Below are 20,906 nucleotides of genomic sequence, written 5' to 3'. Positions count from 1 at the left end.
GACAGTGTTTCAAAGGGATCAAAGGGGTTGCATTCATAGCTTAAATTTGATCCTATGCTTGTTTTATCCTGATTATAGCTTTGTGAGCTCATAATGAACAAGCGTAAGAAAATGGGTGGTCATTACATTCAGGGACTACCAAACCCATTCACATATTAAGCTTTAACAAGCATCAAGGTAGTAAATTCAGCTTTTAATGTGTTGATCATTGAACAAGAAAGTTTGTTTCACTCATCTTTCTCTCATTTCATGCCATACTCTTGATTGATAAAAGACTGTTCAATAAAACTCTAACTCAAAATGAATTTTCCGATTTTCATCAAGTCCTCCTCAGTGAAGTGAAAACAACTCCCAGTAGTTCATGTTGTGAATTTTAATTTAGAAAAAATTACATATACAGTAAATGCATCTTTCACCACGTTAGTTACAGTTAAAATATTCCTCCTTTGCATCTCACTCTCACACAGCCCTTTTATTCTAGTGGCCATATAACGGTATTAAAGTCATTACCACCAGGATAGTTTGTACATTATTCTGGTCTGTTGTTGTTTTTTTATTGCTACTTTAATAATGATGCATGTGGCCTGTGTGGGCACACACAAGCAACCTTGTGAACCAGCATATTGAGAGAGGCACCTCCCTGCTGTTTGTGGTTATAATTCAGCTGATTACAGCTTATGTTGTTCAGATGCTCTACAACCAGAGTCTGCAAACTGCAGTTGTGTTCAAATAACCTTTCACTGTGTGCATATATGTGTGTGTGTCTAACAACTGGCTTCTTTGAGGAAAATACACATGCAGATCTATGGTATTGAACTCCTGCTGATTCACTCAGTACCAGATGGAAGCACTGAAGTGGTCGCACTGGCAGTCAATACAGTCCACTTGATTTAAGGCATTTGGTGCTCTAAAATAGATTTGCCTTCCCGTTTGCTGATTTTCGATTATCCTATATAGGTGCTACTTAATGTACTGGTAATGGTAACATTCATTGAGAGTGCTGACAGCTAATCTGTTCCCCACTGTGCTGTTGACAGGGGTGCAGTGAGTGGGGTGCTGCTGGTGACGCCCAACAATATCATGTTTGACCCTCACCGGATGGACCCCCTTGTTCAGGCCCACGGGTGTGAGGAGTACGGGATTATGTGTCCCCTGGAGGAGGTGCAGTCTGCCGCCATCTGCAAGGAGATCAATCGACCCCAAGATCAGAGAGACAGTCCCAGAGTAAAGAGAAAACACAGAATGCTGCAAATGCACGGACTGGCATTGTAGATCAGCGGCGACTTGTAACTAACATTTCTTGTCACATAAATTCTTTATATTTACACATATCTTTTAACTTTTATCGTCCGTTGCGGTTATGCAACCCTCTAATCAATGTTTTTCTCTGCTCCATCAGTTGTCAGATTGCATCTGCAACCAACCGACAGTTTAATTTTATCCCCCTCTCTCCACGTTCAAAGTAAAGAGGAAACAGCAATTAAACTGAGGTTAATGAAGTGTGCCATCACCCTCCTACGTTGTGATTGCTCACCTCTCTGTGTAGAGGAAAACCAGCACTTCAGAGGATTCGCTTGTCTTTCCTCCCACAGATTTGTCTGTTTATGTATTTCTACTCACTCTGTTTTTCTTTTTTTTTTAGCTGAAGCCAAATTTCCACAATAATAAATACTTAGTCTAATAAACCCTGTGGAGATCTTATGGTGGTCACAGTGTCCTGAAAAAGCTGAAGTTAGTTGGTGAATGTTGCCTGCTGAGTCATGATTATGCAGGGAGATAGCTGGTGTTGTGCCCGACCCAGCTGTTTTTTTTTAAGATTTTGGAACATTGCCTGTGTCTCTAATGACTACCCACACTCACCAGCACCCCCACCCCTGACAGCTGACCTCTCTGTCTATGTAATTAACTAAGCTACAAGTTTGTGTATTAGCGTCGCATGCATATTTGTGGTTATGTTCAGTTATTTTTGTGCCGCCCTAAAGATAACTCTATTTTATTTTTTTGCATGCATTATAGACATTTGTCTACATTTTATTCTCAAATGTTTCACTAAAGTTATGCATTAAATCGAATGCGTGATCTCCCTTAAAGTGTTACGTAGTAGCTATCGGTTACAGTGGAAGTGCTAGCTTTAGCACTCTCTGTTATAAAACTCGAGCATACAGCACATACTGTAAGTGTTATCATAAACAGTGGCGCTATAAGATAAGTCAAAAAAATTATAATCAGACTATACATGCAACCCCGGCAGTCTTTGAAAAGACAAATTTACTTAGTGGCTTGATAGTTTCTTTGTTGAGGATAAAATCTGAAAACAGGCGTAAATTTATTGCGACAGTCGGGCTCTTAAAGCGACTTGTATCCTCTCCTAGGCTTTTACACTTCTTAGATAATATTTACTTTGTCTCTTATAAAACCTACTAACAATACTATAGTGAATTCAAATTAGTGGAAAGACTTTTATGACCAGGATGTTGTATAAAGCTGTGAACTGCCATACCCAGAGCACACCTTTGTAAAAGCTAGGGTAGGCGATTTACTCCAGATACACTTTTTAAGTTTTTGGTTGAAATTGTCTTTATGTCCTGATAGAAATTAAGACCTTAAGTGCTCTGAAAAAGAAAATCTATCAACTGTAGCAGCTGTAAATCTGTAATAACTTCAACCAATGGAAAAAAAATTAAACATTTTTTTTTTAACCAATCACGTCCCTCTGTCTCCCTCGCATGCACGAGCTCGCACTGAAAGTGCGTCACCATAGACTTCGTTAAAACAGAGTTGTTGTCAGGTTTTTAACTTACATAATGGTAAAGTTAATTGTTTACTTACTGCTGAATGAGACAACAAAATTTCTACACAATACAAGCAATGAGCTGAGCTCCTCTTCTGCAGCAGCTGTGCTCATGCATGTGAGTGAGACGGAGCACAGAGTGAAGAGGGGAGGGGGATAAAGGCGGAGCCGTCGGGGAGGCTACATTCAAAATCATGCTTGCCTTGAAAATCGCCTACCCTTTTGTAAACTATCATCTGTGGGAATTCACTTGTTCCATAATCTAACTTGGTTTGATTAGTTTGATTTTAATAAGGTTGTCACCTTTTGGTGGCAGAATCATTAGAGAATTGAATGGGGCCAAAGTATGTAGGCCTAATTGATTGAAAGAAGTGCATGAGCCCCATTATGATGCTAAAATAAAGTACTTTTTGGTTGCATTTTCGTTCAATCTCCAGCACTGGTAAGGTAAAAGGAGAAGAATGTTTTTTGTCTCTTTCATTAATAGAAATAATTAAAGTTGAAATGGAAAACATGAAGCTACTTTAAAAATCTATATCCTCTCAAAGTGTGGAATCATTGCTAATAAATATATGGGAACATGTTGGCTAACAACAACTTGTTTTTTGTTTTTGGACTTCCCACGCCCATATTTCCAGTGATCTGGAGCCTCTGCCTTCCGAGCGTCATCCCTCCCAGCGGAAGGATTCAGAGCACCGCCTGAGGAGCCGGGGGCCAATGACAGCGGCAAGCACGGCCCCACGCAGCACTGAGGGATCTTTCTCTGAAGACGTGTTCACTGAAACCGAGTTGTCCCCCATACGCGAGGAAGAACAAGCATCCACTGAGGACCTCCGTCAGGATAAATCCTCTGGTGCATCCACAGAGTCAGTACTCACCCAGGTAGAGGGAGCCAGCGCCCAGACTCGAGAAACCCCAGTTAGCCCAGTCAGCCAGCCAGAAGAGCCAGCCTTGCGACAAAAGAAGAGGACAATCTGCCAGACACTGCCACTGAAACGATAGCCAGTCCCCACAATGGCCAAGCAGCACAGTAATAGAGAAGGCACCAAGCACCACCCACTACCGTCACCCACCCCCACCACCACCACTGCTACAACTACCAGCAGCACTAGCCAGACCCAGGGCAGCAGCAGCACGTCTCGCCCAGGTCCCAAAGCTCAGACAACCGTCCCCGGCTGTCCACAGGTGATGCCAAAAAGGAACCGATACGTCCCCAAAGAGGACACAGACGTCGCTAAAGAGGACACTAAGCAGCAAGACAAGGGGGATAAAAAGGAGGCAGAGGACTCGCCAAAGGATGACACGCAAGACTCTGCCGAGGGTAAACACACACATCTGATACAAGTTCTACTTGCACTGAGCTGTAGGCAAGAGACTTTTCTTTTCATCTGTCTGCCCTGTTTTGTCTTTTATCCTTCTCTCTCTCTCTCTCTCTCCCTCTCTCTCTCTCCTACTCTCCTCTCTCCTCAGGTCTTCTCTCTCTCTCCTCTCTCGCTCTCTCTCTCTCACTTTCTCTGTCCCTCTTCTCTCTGCCTCAACACTTTACGCCTCATGTTGGGTCCAGATAACCTTTCTCAGCCACCATTCCATAGCGCGGGTAATTGGGGGAAAACCAGAGATAGAAAATGGCCTCCTCTCTGTTCCTATCCGTGCGATAGAGCTGCCTTTGCTTTATGGGGGCTTTACCCAGCTGTTTGATCTCTGGCTTTGGTTGTCTGGGTCACTTCTTTGTGTGATAAGCTAAAGCCCATCAAACACCACAATGTCTAAACACACCTGCCCCCAAAGCTGAAACCCAACATGAAAACGCTTTCCAACACCTTTCAGAGATTCATTGATTTAGCTTTCATGTGCATTTGGAGTCAAAATACACATGAAAGTTGAGCCAATGAAAGTCCAAATTTGAAGACAAATGGCAAGATCTGCAAATCAGGCTTTGTTAGAATTTAAGATTGTACGGTTAGGTTTCAACATGGTTCAGAAAGAAATCACTCATTACATTCTGTCTAAGCACAAATAGCTGTGGAAAATACATTCTCAAATATGTCAGACAATTTGTGTTTAAAAAATAACTAACCCAGAGGTTTTAACTCCTCACAAAGTGCAAACAGACGAACAAAGATCAAACATAGATTGCCTTTTGCATTATACCGTTTCTACAAGCAAAGTCCAATCTTAAAGATTAACTAAATCCTGAGGTTTTGACTTATGTGCCTCTAGGCTGGAATTTTATTTTTTAAATGCCTTTATTATGGGCGGGGCTCCTGGAGCAGTTAAGACACGGCCAGTCTATTTTATAAAAATCTCCAAAGAACTATCTATGCTATGCTAACTAGCTACTCAATACTCACTATACCTCTCTATTCACAATTATCTCAATCAAACCAACTCACCACAGATTGTCCACAGGTGCTAGTTTTTATAGGAGGGGCGGGGCTAATAGTGGTGGTTCATGATGTAAGAATCTTTTTATCTTTTTTTAGGTGTAAGAGTAGATGTTGCTCTTTACCTTTTTTGCTTGACACTGTCGCGATGTCTCTCGCCTTCCTCAGAAGTGTCTCAAAACTGTCAAGTAAAAAGGTAAAGAGCAACATCTACTCTTACACCTAATGTCTGAAAAAAGAACCAAAAAACGTCCAAAACTACCCTTCTCAGCCAATGCAAATAGCTGAATTTCAACGCTTAGAGGGCAGTCATTTCATTACATTTTAATTAATTTAATTTTCTGCTGAAATTTTTTTTGGGGGGTTTAATTACTCTTTAAAGCACAACAGTATGCCCAAACTAAATATGCATGATTAGCATTTATTTTTAAATTTGATTTTAGTTATTGATACTTATACTGCTTATCATATAGGTTGTTTTTTTTAATCTATAAATAAATGGAAGGACAAAATGTTCACTTTATTTATTTAGTTTTTAATTCAAGCACGGTGGCTAAACACCCACACTTCATGCTTGGTAATCCGTAAACTGCCATACCGATTGTTTAAATATTTAATGTCATCATGCTGCTGTGTCAGATTTTCACTCACAAGAAAAGAAAAGATGAGTCAGATACCTGTGACAGCTCTTGGACATGTTCACTGTGAAATGGTTTTAGTGAGAGGAGTACCCGTGTCAACAGAAAAGCAAAGGATTTGTGAGATTAAACCAAAAGGTTGGGGCAAAACTTGGCTTTTTGGACTCTTTTAACAGTTATTGTTGTACCAAAATTTAAAAAAAGGAAAAAGATTTGTTTTCATAAAGCCCCATGTAAATAAAAGTGAAATGAGTCCTATGTTGTAATTCCTATTCTCTGAAACACCTCAAAATAACCATATATAGTAAACCTGTTTATAATTTCAATACTATAATCTTATATTGAACTCTGTTACTATTAGTGTAAAATCCCATTGGTTTATTCATGCAAAACATCTATAACTGAATTAATCCCACTGTTTCATTTGCCTTTCCTCTTCTCTGCTGCATATTTGTGAACATTATCAGTTGGACTGATTTAACAAAGCCTAATATACACCACTCTGCTATAATATTATGACCAGTAACGTGAAAATGACTGGTTCTTTTTTTATGATGCCTGTTAGCTCACTATAACAGGCAGCAAGGGCATGTTTTGTCAATGAGCTAAAGTGATGAATGCAGAAAATGTGTAAACAGTAACAGTAAATCAAGCATTATTTGTATGGCACTTCATTCAGGGGAGTGCAGTGCTTTTACATTTATAAACATGAATACGCTGAATATGGCCTTTAAGACAGAACAATGAACAGGTGGTTTTAATATGCTTTTCATAAAGTTCATTCTCCAGTGCACCTCCAGAAAGCCGGCAGTTTATACGGATCAATATTACAACTATGACGAATTATCTATCCTGAGCAACATGACGGTGTTGACCTGCTTGGAGGGCTGTGAGTAGCTCCACATCCACGTAACCCACTTGAGTTAAACGTGAATATTTTTCTCCCTCTGTGGAAGCTCAGTGTGACAGGGAAGAGAGAGGTTTGCTGTTATTTTCATCGCAGTCATAGTGTGAGTGTGAGAGCAGTGCTGAAGAAGAAGCACCTCTAACTCTCAGACAACTCAGGTGGGCTGCTCTTTTTTTCTTTCCACATTACCACAGCCCACACATGTAACAGCACTGCTTTCACACCTCATTCGTCCTATTTAAAAGTTGAACCTTGTCCCAGTAAGCTGTGCTGGGAATGCAGATCTGAAGCCATTTGTCTGCTATGTAATGCCACCACAGCATGAGTCAGTATAATGTCACAGGTAGGATTTTATATTTCAGTTTTGACCCTTTAACGGTAATTGGTTCCTAGTTATCTATCATGAGCTGAAGACTTACAGCCGTTATAAATTACATTGTGCTTCTCCCATTAGTTTCTGCTGGTCCTGCCCCCGAATGAGTAATGCTACCAGAAGGAGCCAAATGATTTAAAACCAGTTCACTTACATACATTACAATGGAATTATATCATTCATGGGAAGATAATGGGTCATTTTTCAAAGAGCCCACATTGGAACATAAAGTTTTTTAATAAAGTTTTATAGTAAAAGGCTGTTATTTTGCAACATTATCTCTAATGTTATCTTTTTTCTTTCTATTCTGTTTAGTACTTATTGTGTTTTTCTAGAAGTCCAAACAGACTTCATATTCATATTCTTAATAATATGATTAAGAAATGGGGTTGGGAATGACAAAGTATTTTTTCTTCCCGCTCCCTTTAGAGCAGACATAATATTACAATTATAAGTGTACATGTTCTTATATATTATTTTGAACTTCTCTTTTGTTCCTTTTGCTTTTCAATTTCCTGTCCCTGCTCGAAAAAAAACAAATAAATGAAATGTAATGAAATAATGAAACTCTCATATTAATTAATTCATTCATTAATTCATTCTAACGCGATTAAATTACTTTTTTTGTGCTTCTTTGCATAAAATTAAAAAGAATGATCCTAGCAGCATGAAAAATGTGTTGGAACAACGGATTCATCCATTTAAATCACAGTTTCACAAACTCTCACAAGATTGGGCTGCATTTTGCCAAAGTGGCACCAATACTTAATAAGTAGCCTTTAGCATGTTGCTAACCCCTGAACATTTTGTCACCTACTGCCAATTTTAAGGTAAAAAGAATGTGCTTACGGTGAATAATATTGGGAGGCTGATTATTGTTAAAAATAGACAATATGAACAATATAAGTTCAGGATAGTAGCTAAAATGCTAAATTTGCTCTTGTTGAAAAACAAAAGAAGAGCTTTAAGTTTTTTATTGATACTTGTATGTTTGGTGCCAGTTGTTTAAAGTGTTAAATTGTGTCCACACACAGGTACGGGGTCTGCTGAGAGACGGAAGCACCGTTCTCACAAGTTTCTGTGTCTGCGGGTGGGGAAGCCCATGAAGAAGACGTTTGTATCCAATGCTAGTGCCACCATGCAGCAGTACGCTCAGCGGGGCAAGAAGCACGAGTACTGGTTTGCCGTGCCACAGGAGAGGTCAGTGAGCTTCTGTTTGGATTCCTGCAGCTCAGATGGTTGACTGAATAACAGGCTTTAAAACCTTCCAGCGTGTGGTGTTTCTGATACGGTTAAAACCTGTTTGATCTTCAAGCATGTCATATAAGCCATTAAAGCCTCAGCATCTCACCTCATGTAGACTAATTGTTTCAAAACCATGAAACATACATTTTGTGTCAGGTCTTACGCCCACTGCAGCTTTTGCCTGTTCACGGTGCTGCCTCTGCTAGACAGCAAGATGATGTATTATTCATTCTGTCTGTGGGGAAGCACGCTCTTCATCTCTACACTGAGGCGTGCACACAACCCAGGATCTGAGGAATCAGCTGACTCTATGTTCTTGCCAAAGCTTATACTGTGAGACTTCAGAATGCTTTTTGACACCCTTGTTGGTGAACTTTTTCTGACTGGCTCTAAAACGTGTAATGTTTCACTAAAAATAGCATTAATTTGACTTTTCTTTCCCATCTTATATCAGGTTTTGATTTTCCTGCTGAATGCACTGATGCCTGATCATTGTATCTAACAATAAACGCATCTGTTATTGTTAATGGATCATCCTACTAATGGTTGATGACATTAACCACAATTTTACTTCCTAAAAGCTTTTGTTTATCCCACATGTTGCTTTGCTACAGCCTGTGCCGTAAGGCAACACGAGGTTTGTTGCCATGCATGGAGCTCCAGGGGGTATCAATATCCGCCCAGGGATAAAACAGACAAACCTGGTATTACAATGCAGAGCTAACACATGTGACCTCCAATTATTCCTAGGTTGCCTTTTTCAGGGCTGTTAGTAGCTTGCAGGTGCATGGGTTTGGTGATCATAAGTCTTTTAGACTCTCTCTCTCTCTGGCTCCAAATCCTTTCCTGTAGTCACCATCCATCTCTCTGCAGCTTGACCTAGATAGCAGGTGACCTGCATGATGCGTCTTTAAGTGTCCAAGCGTCAGCGTGAAAAGAAAAGGAGACATAAACAAGACTCTGGCTCAGTGCTCTCATGAGTGCCAACTGTAGCTGTGCATGACACCAAATGTGGGCTTCATTTCTTTCTACATTTATCATGACAGTCATCTCTCTCTCCTAAAACAGATGGTCCTTCTGTTCTAGACTAGTCGGCTAAAAACTGACAACTTTTATTTTTAACTAAGTGACCCTTAGATCTTGCCATATGTTGCTAATGTTTCATTTAAAATAGATTCTTTAGTGGACATTAGGTATGAACACATTTTTCAGTTTTTAAATACCCATGTTCAATTACAATTCAACTACGAATACCGTGACTAGCATTTTTTCTAATTACAATTAAATTGCTAGTAATCTAGAATAAATAACCTAATAAAAGTTAACCTTCCTCTTGTGTTCGTTTTCTGTTAGCATCACGGATCCTAAATCAGTTGTAAAATACACTAAAAACAAATATATATCATTTAATTTCTTTCTTTTCTATTGTTTACCTTATTAGGCTTCCTAATCAATGAAAATATACAGTAGTTTTTAATATTTATGATGTGGGCGTCTGAGCCTTTTTTGTTTCAGTATACACCTCAATTGCAAGTTTTTTTAAATGGTAAAATGTGGGAAAACTTGATATTAAACATATTTTAATAATTCTAAAAGACATGTGTAGAACTGTACATAAAACTACTCTAATACAAGTAGAAGTAGCTTAGTCATATTACTTTAAAGGGTGCTGTATAGAATTTCAACCAGATTTGCACCACCTAAAGTTGCAATTTCAATTTTTTTGGAAGTCCACTTATGGCCTATAACAGTACGGCTAATGCTACGTTCAAAACAGCTCGGAAATCAGCATTTCCAATTTGAAAATACCAGACTCTCTCTTCAAAGCATTCCAGATGATTGGAATTCCATGATCTTTGTGTGATTTGTGACCTTCCAATGCACTTTTCCCTTGTAGGAGTTCAGAAAATACAGAGTTCCAAGTTGCCTTGAACGCACCGTTACTGCTCCAGACGTATTGTTCCGTTTCCACACATTGACTACGCCCCCCACCCCCACTGCGGTTTTAACCTGAATGTATCCTACACAATGGCCCTTAAAGGGAAAGTATTGAAGTAACTACATTAAAAAGTTACTTAAATATTGAAAGTAATTCACAATCTCAAACATAATTTTGCTTTTATAAGTGCAATTAAATAAAAAACCACTGATGCACATTCTGTTCCATGTGTATAGTCTGAATAAACTGAATAACACTGTGTGGGGTTTCATTAACGAAACCACATCAAATCACCACAGAGGGCCCTCTGTTCTCCCATTTGCACTTCATCATTTTTTTACACCGTTTTCTCTTCTGCGTATTCTCCCGATTTGTGTAAGGCTGTGAATGAAGGTTATTTGATCTGATCATGACTTTGCCATGATGTCATTTCGGGCTGAACATAGTTTTTTTAACACTTGTAAATGTCATTGATATCCATAAAAAAACATGAAGCACACTTCTAATTTGAAAACCCTTATTTGTTGAAGGAGAACGTAACAGGTTCACTCATCAATGTTTCCGGGTGTCTCCAATTGAAGCGATCACATGGCTGGCTGATTGATAACCATCATTGAACCATTTGCGTTCATTTCAAATCAATGAATGGTTTATAATGTCCAAAAAATAAACAAGGAATGAAGAAAGAATGAAAGACTTGGTGACAGCGGCAGTTTGATTAGATTTTTTCTGGGAGTCTCTCTTACAATATTATTAGTCCATGTGGCCTGAATTGTAACTGCGTCCAAAGTTCAAGTGCAATATAATGTTTCATCCTGGTGGGGTGCGGCACCCATTTCAGGTTCAGAAGCACTTAAGAGGAAATGCACTTCAGTCCACAGGAGAATATGCGTAGTGACGCGTAAGTCCACATTTGACTGGGAACGCCCACATTTCAGGGTCACTCAAGGTGTGAAGTGACAGACTTAAGTGGAGGTTCAGAATAGCAAGCAGCCAGGATCTTTTTCTGGCTTAAGCACATGGGAAAATAAGGCCTAGAACAAACAAAAAGCTCAACATCTCACAAATACTGTAACTATCTCTGCTGCATTCATCAACTCCTTTATTTGCCAAGAAAACTAATCCAACAAACCGTGTTTTTGTCACAAAAAAACATGTTTACTCGTAGTAACATCTGAGAGTCACGAGGTATGTTGAACAGAAACCTAACAACTAATAATGCAAGGTTCAGACTTTGTCTTGCGGGCATTAAATTGTTGTTTTTAGTACAAATACCGGTACTTTTTTTGTTTTAAAGACCTCAAACAAGAGCGTGTGATACGGCCGTGGATGCTCAGGTGAAGCCATTGTGCAAACAAAAACAACACTATTGCATGTGATTCGCCATTCTCTGATTATTCTTGCAGTGACGAGCATCAAAGGTAGAGTAGAAGTGGGTCAACACATGCAAGGATCAATAGAAAGTCTTTGTATTAGAACTGAAGTGATGAAAAAAACCTGAGCTAATAAAAGAGAAAAATGAGCATCTCAGGCATCTATAGAAATGTAGTTTATAAAGTCCCGCTGTGACAGACAAAATCATTTACCTCGTCTAAAGCATATGGAAATGTGATTAATTACAATTTTAATCTTTACTAAATCTTGGAGCATCGCTGGTGGAGGCTTCTTATCTTCAGCTGAAATCAGTCCTTTACGATAAGGCACAAACTAAAATGAGTTTAAAGCTCCACAGCAAAAACTTAGCTGAAGATCTTAGAGTGGCAATTCTGGGCCTAATATCAGCAGACAAATAACAATTACAAATAATTACAACAGCAGCAATTTAATGTATTACAATGAATTGGCTGAAACCAAAACCCCCAACATACAATATGTGGACTTAAATACGTTCAGATCTGCTATTATTAAAATATTATTGTTACTGTTTGTCAATCACAACACAATATGGATATACAGCTGTAAGAATTATAGAAAATGTAATAAGTTAGAAAATTGTGTTTGAAAATGTACAACCTCAAATATAAAAAATAAGTTGCTTTTGTGTTCAATATGTTCAATACAGTATTTAAGTATTATTCAGGAATAAAAACAACTGTTTAATTTATAATATGATTCAGCAAGCAATATGAATTAAATGAGAAAAACAAAAAATGAGGATATTTTTGAAGATGGCTCATTTTAAATGTTGTGTTCCAATGTGAACGCTGACTTTCACAAACTTTTACATTCCTACACTCGTGATCTTTTTCTTGTCAAACTGCACTGTGCTAATTCATGCAGTCTGTTGTGTTCTTTTACGCAACATGTTTTTCATTTTGAATCATTTAGTATCGAGGAAACTCATCCCATCTTTTCCTGTGTTGACTTTCTTTGACCTTAGTTTGTACCTGTTGTTTTTCAGGTTTTTCAATGCCCCCAAGGAGCCAGCAGTTATTAAACAGACTGTATTTGTCCAATATTTACTCATGTTAAACCAAGGTAGAAAAGCAGGCAGACGGTAGGAGTTTCAACTGTTCACGCGTGCTAACAGATAAGAAACAAGGTAACTGGTGTTAGATCACCTTGTTGGGCTGCGTAGTAAAATAGTAGAAATAGCATTAGTGTTACATTTTAAGTGAGAAGTTTTTTGTCTTTGAATGACAATCTGAGGTAATTTCTTTCTTCCTTTTAAAAAAACAAACTCCATGCCTTTTGAAACTAAATGTGTTTTGTTTTTGTTGTTTTGCAGATCGGACCACCTGTATGTTTTCTTCATGCAGTGGAGCCCTGACATGTACGGTGAGGGTGTGAGAGGAATGAGACAAGAACCAGGATTCATGGTGGTCAAGAAGAATGAAGCGACAGAAAAATCAGCAGATGAGCCCATTACGGACTTCAACGTGAAGGAATGGGAGGTAAGGTGTTCTCAGCTAATGCTGTTAGCCCTCTTTGCTCATTGTGCTCCTGTTGTGTTTTCAGACATGGATTAAAAACAGTTCAACTGTAGTTTGATCCATCCTCTGTTAAAACCATTTTTATGCAGTGTTGTTCAGTTTATCGTTACATGTTCAGTTCAGTGTGGAGTAATTTAATTTGCTCTCTTAATGCTGCGTATATGAGTACTGTATTGTGCTAATGTCAAATGTTATTACTGTGTATTGTCAAGCTTTAGTTTTGTATTCTGCTTCTGTTTTTTGCCTTTCTGTGTAGCTGTGGTAAATTTTATGTTTACCTTTCTATCACATGTAAGATGTGTAATCACGTGCTTTGCTTGGAAACGTGCTTCTCCAGACTTCCAACCAAAGTGTTTTTGCATGTTTGTGTAATTGTTTATTCTTTTCAGTTACCGTAGATCATCACATGTTCTGTGATTGTCACTCCCACTAGACAGTATTTGGCAACTTATTTTGCTAAATGGCTCTATTTTATTTGCTTGTGTTATTGTTACCCAGCTCTGATTTTCGTTGTTTTCTTTTTAGAACTTAATCTTTAACAAAATTCTAGATTCAGATGATATGTAAATAAAGCTATAAGAAATTGAGGTACGTTTTCTTCTTCTAAAAATGAAAAAGCGTATAGTTGCAGCTGACATGATAGCATATTATCAAATTAAGATTTATAAAGCCTGTGGTTAATGAAAAAGAGGCGAATGTTGTATAATGTGTTTCAGCACTTTAAGTAAGTGAGTTATTAGGAGTTACTCAGTGTTGTGAAATAATGCATTGCCCTACAATGAGGAGCATGTCGGATTAAGGCCCAGCTGACCACAGCCATTATCATCCAGTCTGCAAAATGAATAGCGTTTAGCTAAAGCTGCTAGAGACGATCAGTTTTTATTAGATGAAGACATAGTGTATTAATAAATCGAAGATAATTTGCTCACAAAAAAAAAAGGTTGAAAGGCCTTCACTGTGTTTTTATCTGATGAAAAAGTTATCGTCTCCAGCAGTTTTCACAGATTTCATAGGCCTGTTTTGTTGTAGGACCAAACAATATACTGTAGTTGTGAGATTTGTGTTTGTTTTGGCAAAGCTGTGGCCAGGGTTGGGGTCAATTACATTTTTCAAATACAATTACGTCTTCAAATATCCATGTTCAATTACAACTTGATTACGATTACGCTGACCAGCTTTTTTTTTTTTCAATTAACGGGTCGGTTTTGACCCGTCTTAAATCAGCTGTAAAATACACCAAAAATACATTATCTATCATCAAATTTGTTTTTCATCACCCTTGGTTACTTTGTTATGCTTCCTAATCAATAGAAATATTGGTATTATTATTTCTAGTGTGGTCGTCTGAACCTTTTTTGTTACTATACCTCTTGATTTGATTTTTTTTTTTTTTTTTTCAATGGTAAAATGATTCTCAAGAGAACTAACAGGTACAATTAATATGAAACATATTCCAATGATTGTATGTGTAAGCCGTAGAACTATAACACGGTTCCACAGTTTTATGTTTAATTAAATAGTAATTGACATCTTTTTATATAATTTCCATAGCAATTAAAATAACAAAGTAAATTATCTGAACTCAATTATTATTCAATTATGATTTTCACAGGAACATATTTTTACAATTACAATTCTAAATGTCATAATTCAAATTAATTAATTATACACGATTACAATTATAATTGATCCCAACCCTGGCTGTGGCTACTTTATCAAACACATCTGAATTTGTAAACCTGAGCCTGTAAAAATACAGTGTGCTTTTATGATTTTTTTTTTTTTTTTTATGGCTGTTTTTTACTCAAATGTAGGCTTTAAATTATTTATTTATATTCTGTGTGCATTAATCGTTTGGTTATTTGTTGTAAACACCTATCCTGGGATAGTGTGAGCTGTGCCTTTAAAATTTTCTCTGTTGTGAGATGGGGTTTTTTTTCTGACCAATGGTGTTGCAGAGATTTATCATCAGAGGTTGTGATTGGACGTTGGTGGTGTCACTCAAAGTGTCGGCGCTGACCGGTTAGAGGAAACATCCGTGCTTCTATTTTAATCTGGGCTGCCAAACCTTTTTTTTTTCTCACTCTTTTCCTGGACTCGGGGCAACTTCAAGAATGAGGGATATGACTTTCCAGCCTTAACTTCGCCCAGTTTTCAGGAGATGTTTTCTAGGAGAGGAAAGAACCAAGAGAAACTACTGACCCCGAAGTACACCTGTGTAGGTTGTTTGTGTTTTAGCTCGATTTGACTGGCACGGATAATGTGCATCTATGTTGTTGTTGTTGTTGTTAGCAAGTCATGCTAACTACTTAGCGACGCTAATTAGCACGTTAGCTTTGAGGCGGTTCGGGTCTGGTTCAGAGGCCGGTGACAAAGTGTCCTCTGTGCGGACATTAGTCGGTTGTCCAGGCGTTGCTGTTCGTTATTGTGTATCCGAGCTTTGGCTAAACTTTACTGAACCAGAAGTATCTCATAAGCTACATACTCTATCTACTTTAATGTGGGTTATTTATCCCATGGCGGTGTGCCTTTTACTAACTTTTTATTATTTTGTGCACAACCTTTGGCAAGATGCAAATCCAGCCCATATTTAGAGTGACTTTAAAATGTGTACCGTTAGAAATCAATGATTTTGAATAAAAAACAGACCTGCTCCCTCCCTAATGTGCTACTGTAGATGCTTGTGTGAGCATAACTTCTTCTATGCCTGATCAATAATCAGATCATCTCTAAAGTAGCTTTGTGGCTACACAGTTTCCTAGATGGAAGCTAGTTTGTAAAAGTTATACAAGGAAAGATTAATTGAGGTCATTGAGGCTCATGTTGTTAAAGGGTAGATACAGAAATTGATTTATGTTCAGTTTGTGTACTCTACTTGGCTGCATGTACAGCAATAACAAATGTTGTTTTTAAATCTCTTTATATCCTATATTGTTTTATGTTATTATTTATAATGGTTTTATCAATGACAATTTAGTGCCCCCAGAAAAGGCTTGCACCAATTGCATTATAATGGAAATGTATGAATTGCTTATCCAGTATTACATTTATATATGGCCGTGGCTGTTCATACGGAAATGTATGAATAGAGTCTTTCTAACCCTAAAATGTTTATTTTTTTCGCATATGTTATTTTAACCCTAACCCAGGAAATACCCTGAAATGTTTATTTTTTTCGTATATGTATTTTTAAAGGTGGAATTTGCCGTGTTAAATATGTTAAAATGAAAAAATATATTTGACAATACGTTGGGATTCGAACCTACGTTAGTGGAAGGAAGGATTCTAGAGTGTGGCAGCCATAGTCTTGGAGCTATTGGTACGTTTCCATATCAATAGACACTTCGTTTATATATATGTATATATTCATAACTTTCCCAATTCGGTGTCATCTCTGTGTCACTTCCCCCAATCAGATATCATTACAGGCTTGTAAACCTTCTGAAATTGTGCCAATAATGCTAGTGGATATAACTATTGTCATTCATTTTATATTTTTACTTTTCAAGAATATGCTGAGATCACACAAGATTTTGCACAAGAATTGACAACACTTGCAAAAGCTAGACATTAGACCAGCTAAAAGTTTTATATTGTCCCTAAACACATCAGTTAGGGTTTAGTCCATTACACACAGCTCTTCATTTCAGAAGGTTAAGTCCATCATATTGCGTCATATTATAACATCATATTTTGCTTGATAATTGACATTTGACTTTGCACCTAGCAATATTGCCATTGCCGTTTCAGGTAGTGAATCCCGTATTTTTTCTCCGTATTCCATGATCACAAAAAATCATGTGTATTTAGTTTCACGTTTCTTTAAGAGAAATCCTTTAAAACATCTTGGAGAACGGTTTAATGTAGTGCTTCATATTATTTCGAAGAAGAAAATGTACTCAAATGATCTATGCTCTACTGGAACTAAATGAAATGAAACTGCATCCTTAATTAATTACAATAAGTTATATTATACAGTTTTTTTTGTGTTCATACATATCCATAAAATTAAGTTATTTGTTACTAAATTCACGATTGTGAAGACTAATCTTGAAATAATCCAGGTTAATGAAGCCTTAAAAATATATATTTTAAAACCACTAGACTAAAAACTATTCAATCAAAACAGTTTGTTTTATCCAAACTCCATCAGTGTTATTTCTACTACTAGCTGAAGTTGATGCTGCTGCTACCTTTAGTATCACTAGCTGATGATGGTGCTGTTGAACACTGTCCCAAACAACATGTTTCGGTGTCTAACTGGTATTAGGCCTGTGTTTTGTAAAGAAAGTAATGAAATTCCATAATTTCTTTGAGAGTGGTGAATTTGATCAGACTACTGGGTGAACCATGTGAAATCACAGATCCATGTGTAGTGGAGGAGCGTTTCTCTGGTTTGTTTTGTTCTTTATTCTACCACACAGTGAAAGGATGTTTAGACACTTCTCAGTTCAGCTGGTGTAGCCACGCCCCCTTTTCTTGATTGTTTCTGACAAATTATTGAGTGAACTTTCCACGTGGTGTTGTTCTAAACCTGGACTTTCCTTCTCACCCTTGCTTTGTTTTCTGCTGCAGTGTCGTTTGGTTCTCCTTGTTTTATGCACCTAGAAGTGGTGCAATAAACAAATTACACAAACATGCAAAACAAACTGGGTGCTCTAAAACGCGCCATCACTCCTCCTAATGCTCTAATGTCAGCACTGACCTCGAGCTGCTTTATTATTGCTTAAAGCTGCTGACAACCTCGTTGTTGTGAAGTTGTCTGGAGAGCATATAATGATGCACATTCTTTTTCCCAAGGCTCATCCTCCCATCATGGCCTGCATTGACACAGGCAGAGTTTTATGTTCCACTTGTTCCTGTCTGTGTACTACCAGGTAGTGTCTCTGACAGAGTACCACCGTCGGATTGATGCACTAAACAGCGAAGATCTGCGCTCGCTCTGCGAACGACTCCAGGTGCCCCGACTATAGCCCTGTCCACCCGTTTGTCTGCTACTGCTGATTACACCCACCTGCTTCCCTTTAGACTCGCTGCTGCAGGCTTCATCTGCCCAAGCTTGCTTTATAACACATGTCCCTGCTGCTTTAACCAGAGACGGCTAGTTTAGATCAAACAAGATCAGGGCTGCACCTATGAAACATTTTAGTAATTAAGTATTCTATCGATTGTTCAATTGATTAATTGAGCATTACAAAAATATATATATTTGTACTTATTTTAAGCTCACTTTTAAAATATACAACAGAAAATAATACCAACCAATTTGTTTACTCATTTTTAGAAAAAATTACATTTATTTATTACACGTGCTGTGCAAAGCTAGAAAAAAAAAACATGCATATTTGTGGTGAAATGAATTCACTACATGTAGTGTCAACCTAAGATGTCAAATACAGTCATGGTTAAAAAGAAAAAAGAGGGGAAGTTAACAAAAAATACATTTAAATGGAATTTTTCAAACATATGCAATGCTACGAGGCAGAGAAACTTAAATGATCATTTTTGTGATCGAGGTTTTTGAGGACCTTGAGGAATCGTTGCAGGCTGAAACCAGATTAGTGTGAAATGATATTAGACTGGATAGGTTTTATCTCTTCATCACAGAAAAGTTGGCTCATTATCAGTGATGAGTTTTCATCCGATTGCTGCCTTATCTTTAAGTTTCAGGCTATTACCTGACGACCCCTTTGACTTGGCGCACAGAGCAGTGTGGTCATTTTGTGACTATTAAATATTTTTAGACACTGTCTTCAATAAATCAGGTCTGTTGTTGAAGCTCAGTGAAGCCAAGGATAAAAAATGCAGCTCTCCCTCGGTACTCAGAGGACTGAAGGAGAGAAAAACAGTGTTAGTAGGACTCCTTTAAAGGATGGATGCAGGTAAACCCAGTTTGAATACAGACTGAAACATGAGAGCCCTTCAGCCACCAGGGATGGAGTACTCCACAGTCAGCCTCTGTTATCTAGATGATAAACAGCACACTGGTCAGAGGGAATGTCAGTCCAATGCAAATTATTCATTGGTTGGATTTCTGATTAACTTTGCATCAGTGCCCCACAGCACCCCTGCCATCCCCTCCACACCACTTATTGGCATCATTTAACTTGCATTTCAAAATCCCCAAAAAGCTGCTAATGTAGAAAATATTTGGATACAAGTCTTAGTTCCTCAGGTTAGGCTATTGTTTAGGGATCATGTGACTCCTGTTATCTAGCTTAAATCCCTAACCTGTCGAGGCAAACTGCCCAGTCTACCATATCCATTTAGTATTCCTATATTTATGTTAGTTCATTTAGATCATAGGTTCCCAAACTTTTATTGTGTTGTGACCCCATTTTGATATCACAACTGTTTTTCTAGAATTAGTTTTTGATCATGTTTATTAAAGTGTGTTACAAACACAGAGTAGCCAGGACAAGTGTGCCACCTCAAATATTTTTATACTGCATTTCATTTGAAATAGATTTATATTTGAGAATGTTTAAGTATAGGATAGTTATTCTATATTTATTGTGTATTTAAAAAAAAACCAAGTTTTTTGGATCTTTTTTTATCAATTATTACTAGACATTTCAGGTGACCCCACATGGGATTCCGAGCCTGAGGTTGAAAAACACTGATTTAGATTGTTGCTAGTACTGACTAGACAGTAGATAAGCCTGTTACTTCAGAAATCTGATTGGATGCTCCTTAAAATGATGCACAGATGAGTTTACGTAGTTGTAATCAATTACATTAAGACCTTCATTTCTGTCCCTGCATCTCTCATCAATGTTTTTTGCTTTTAGATCACCACCAAGGAGGAGGCGAACTCCACGTCCATTAAAACTGAGCTGGAGCCAGAAACCTTTAAGCCTAACCTCAAAGAGCCCAGTGACCTGCTGGAAGCTGAGCAGATAGAGAAGGTAGGAGCATCACATCGTGTCTCTCAAAAACAGCAGAAAGTGAAATGGGCTTTTTAATAAGGAGCCACGTGTATTAATGCACAGCTGAGAATAGTCCTCAATGATCTCATCTAGTGAGTTGGATCACATTTCTACTTCAAACACCTCTAGCCTTCTACGTATTTGCAGATCTTCCATTCAAGCTTTTTGTGTGCCATTGTTTTCTAGTAGGAAATGTCAACTCTCCTGCTGAATTCATTCCACAGTGTTCATTTACTTACAAGCTTATAAAATAGTAAGTCTGTGCACATTTCTAAGTCACTGACCTTTAGTGTAAGGTTGATCTTTGGTGTTTTCCATGTAGGTGTTGCAGGTTAACAAAAAAACACACACAGAGAGAGGTTGAAATGAGTCCCTGTTGGGATATTGACTGCCAATACCCACCTCTCTGTAATTACCCTGAGGATGATGTTCAGCAGTGCTGAGGCTGAGTTCCAGTTCCTTTCCAAAGCTTCTGCCCACACAGATGCCTGGCATAACTCAAGACTGTGTGGAACAGGCAAATACAATCACTAGCACTTGAAAATCCTTTTCTGTGACACGTGGCAATAATATTACATACTGTAAATCAGAAATACTTTGTTTATCCCAAGAGGAAGTTATTTGCGTTACAAAGGCTCAAGAAATGTTACAAATAAAGAAAAACTTACATAATTAAGTAAAAGACTGTTAATTAAATAAGGATTAAATACAAGTGCACACATTATAGTAGAAAAAAATAAAATAAGATAAATAATAATTATTATACA

At 37.8% G+C, this 20,906-nt stretch overlaps 1 protein-coding gene across 1 annotated transcript in view; it reads left to right on the top strand.

Moving 5' to 3' along the window:
- The window catches only part of oxr1a (oxidation resistance 1a), a 142,087-nt gene that overhangs the window by 116,012 nt on the left and 5,169 nt on the right, over positions 1–20,906 (top strand). The window contains 10 exon segments of the mRNA XM_028469837.1: positions 1,039–1,194; positions 1,196–1,224; positions 3,430–3,742; positions 3,745–3,781; positions 3,784–3,857; positions 3,860–4,112; positions 8,128–8,293; positions 13,006–13,171; positions 18,088–18,168; positions 20,002–20,118. Of these exon segments, the coding sequence (XP_028325638.1) occupies positions 1,039–1,194; positions 1,196–1,224; positions 3,430–3,742; positions 3,745–3,781; positions 3,784–3,857; positions 3,860–4,112; positions 8,128–8,293; positions 13,006–13,171; positions 18,088–18,168; positions 20,002–20,118 (1,392 nt within the window).

This window comes from Gouania willdenowi, chromosome 16, assembly GCF_900634775.1.
Source record: "Gouania willdenowi chromosome 16, fGouWil2.1, whole genome shotgun sequence".
NCBI classification, from domain to species: domain Eukaryota; kingdom Metazoa; phylum Chordata; class Actinopteri; order Blenniiformes; family Gobiesocidae; genus Gouania; species Gouania willdenowi.
This window is presented reverse-complemented; position numbering and strand designations above follow the sequence as displayed.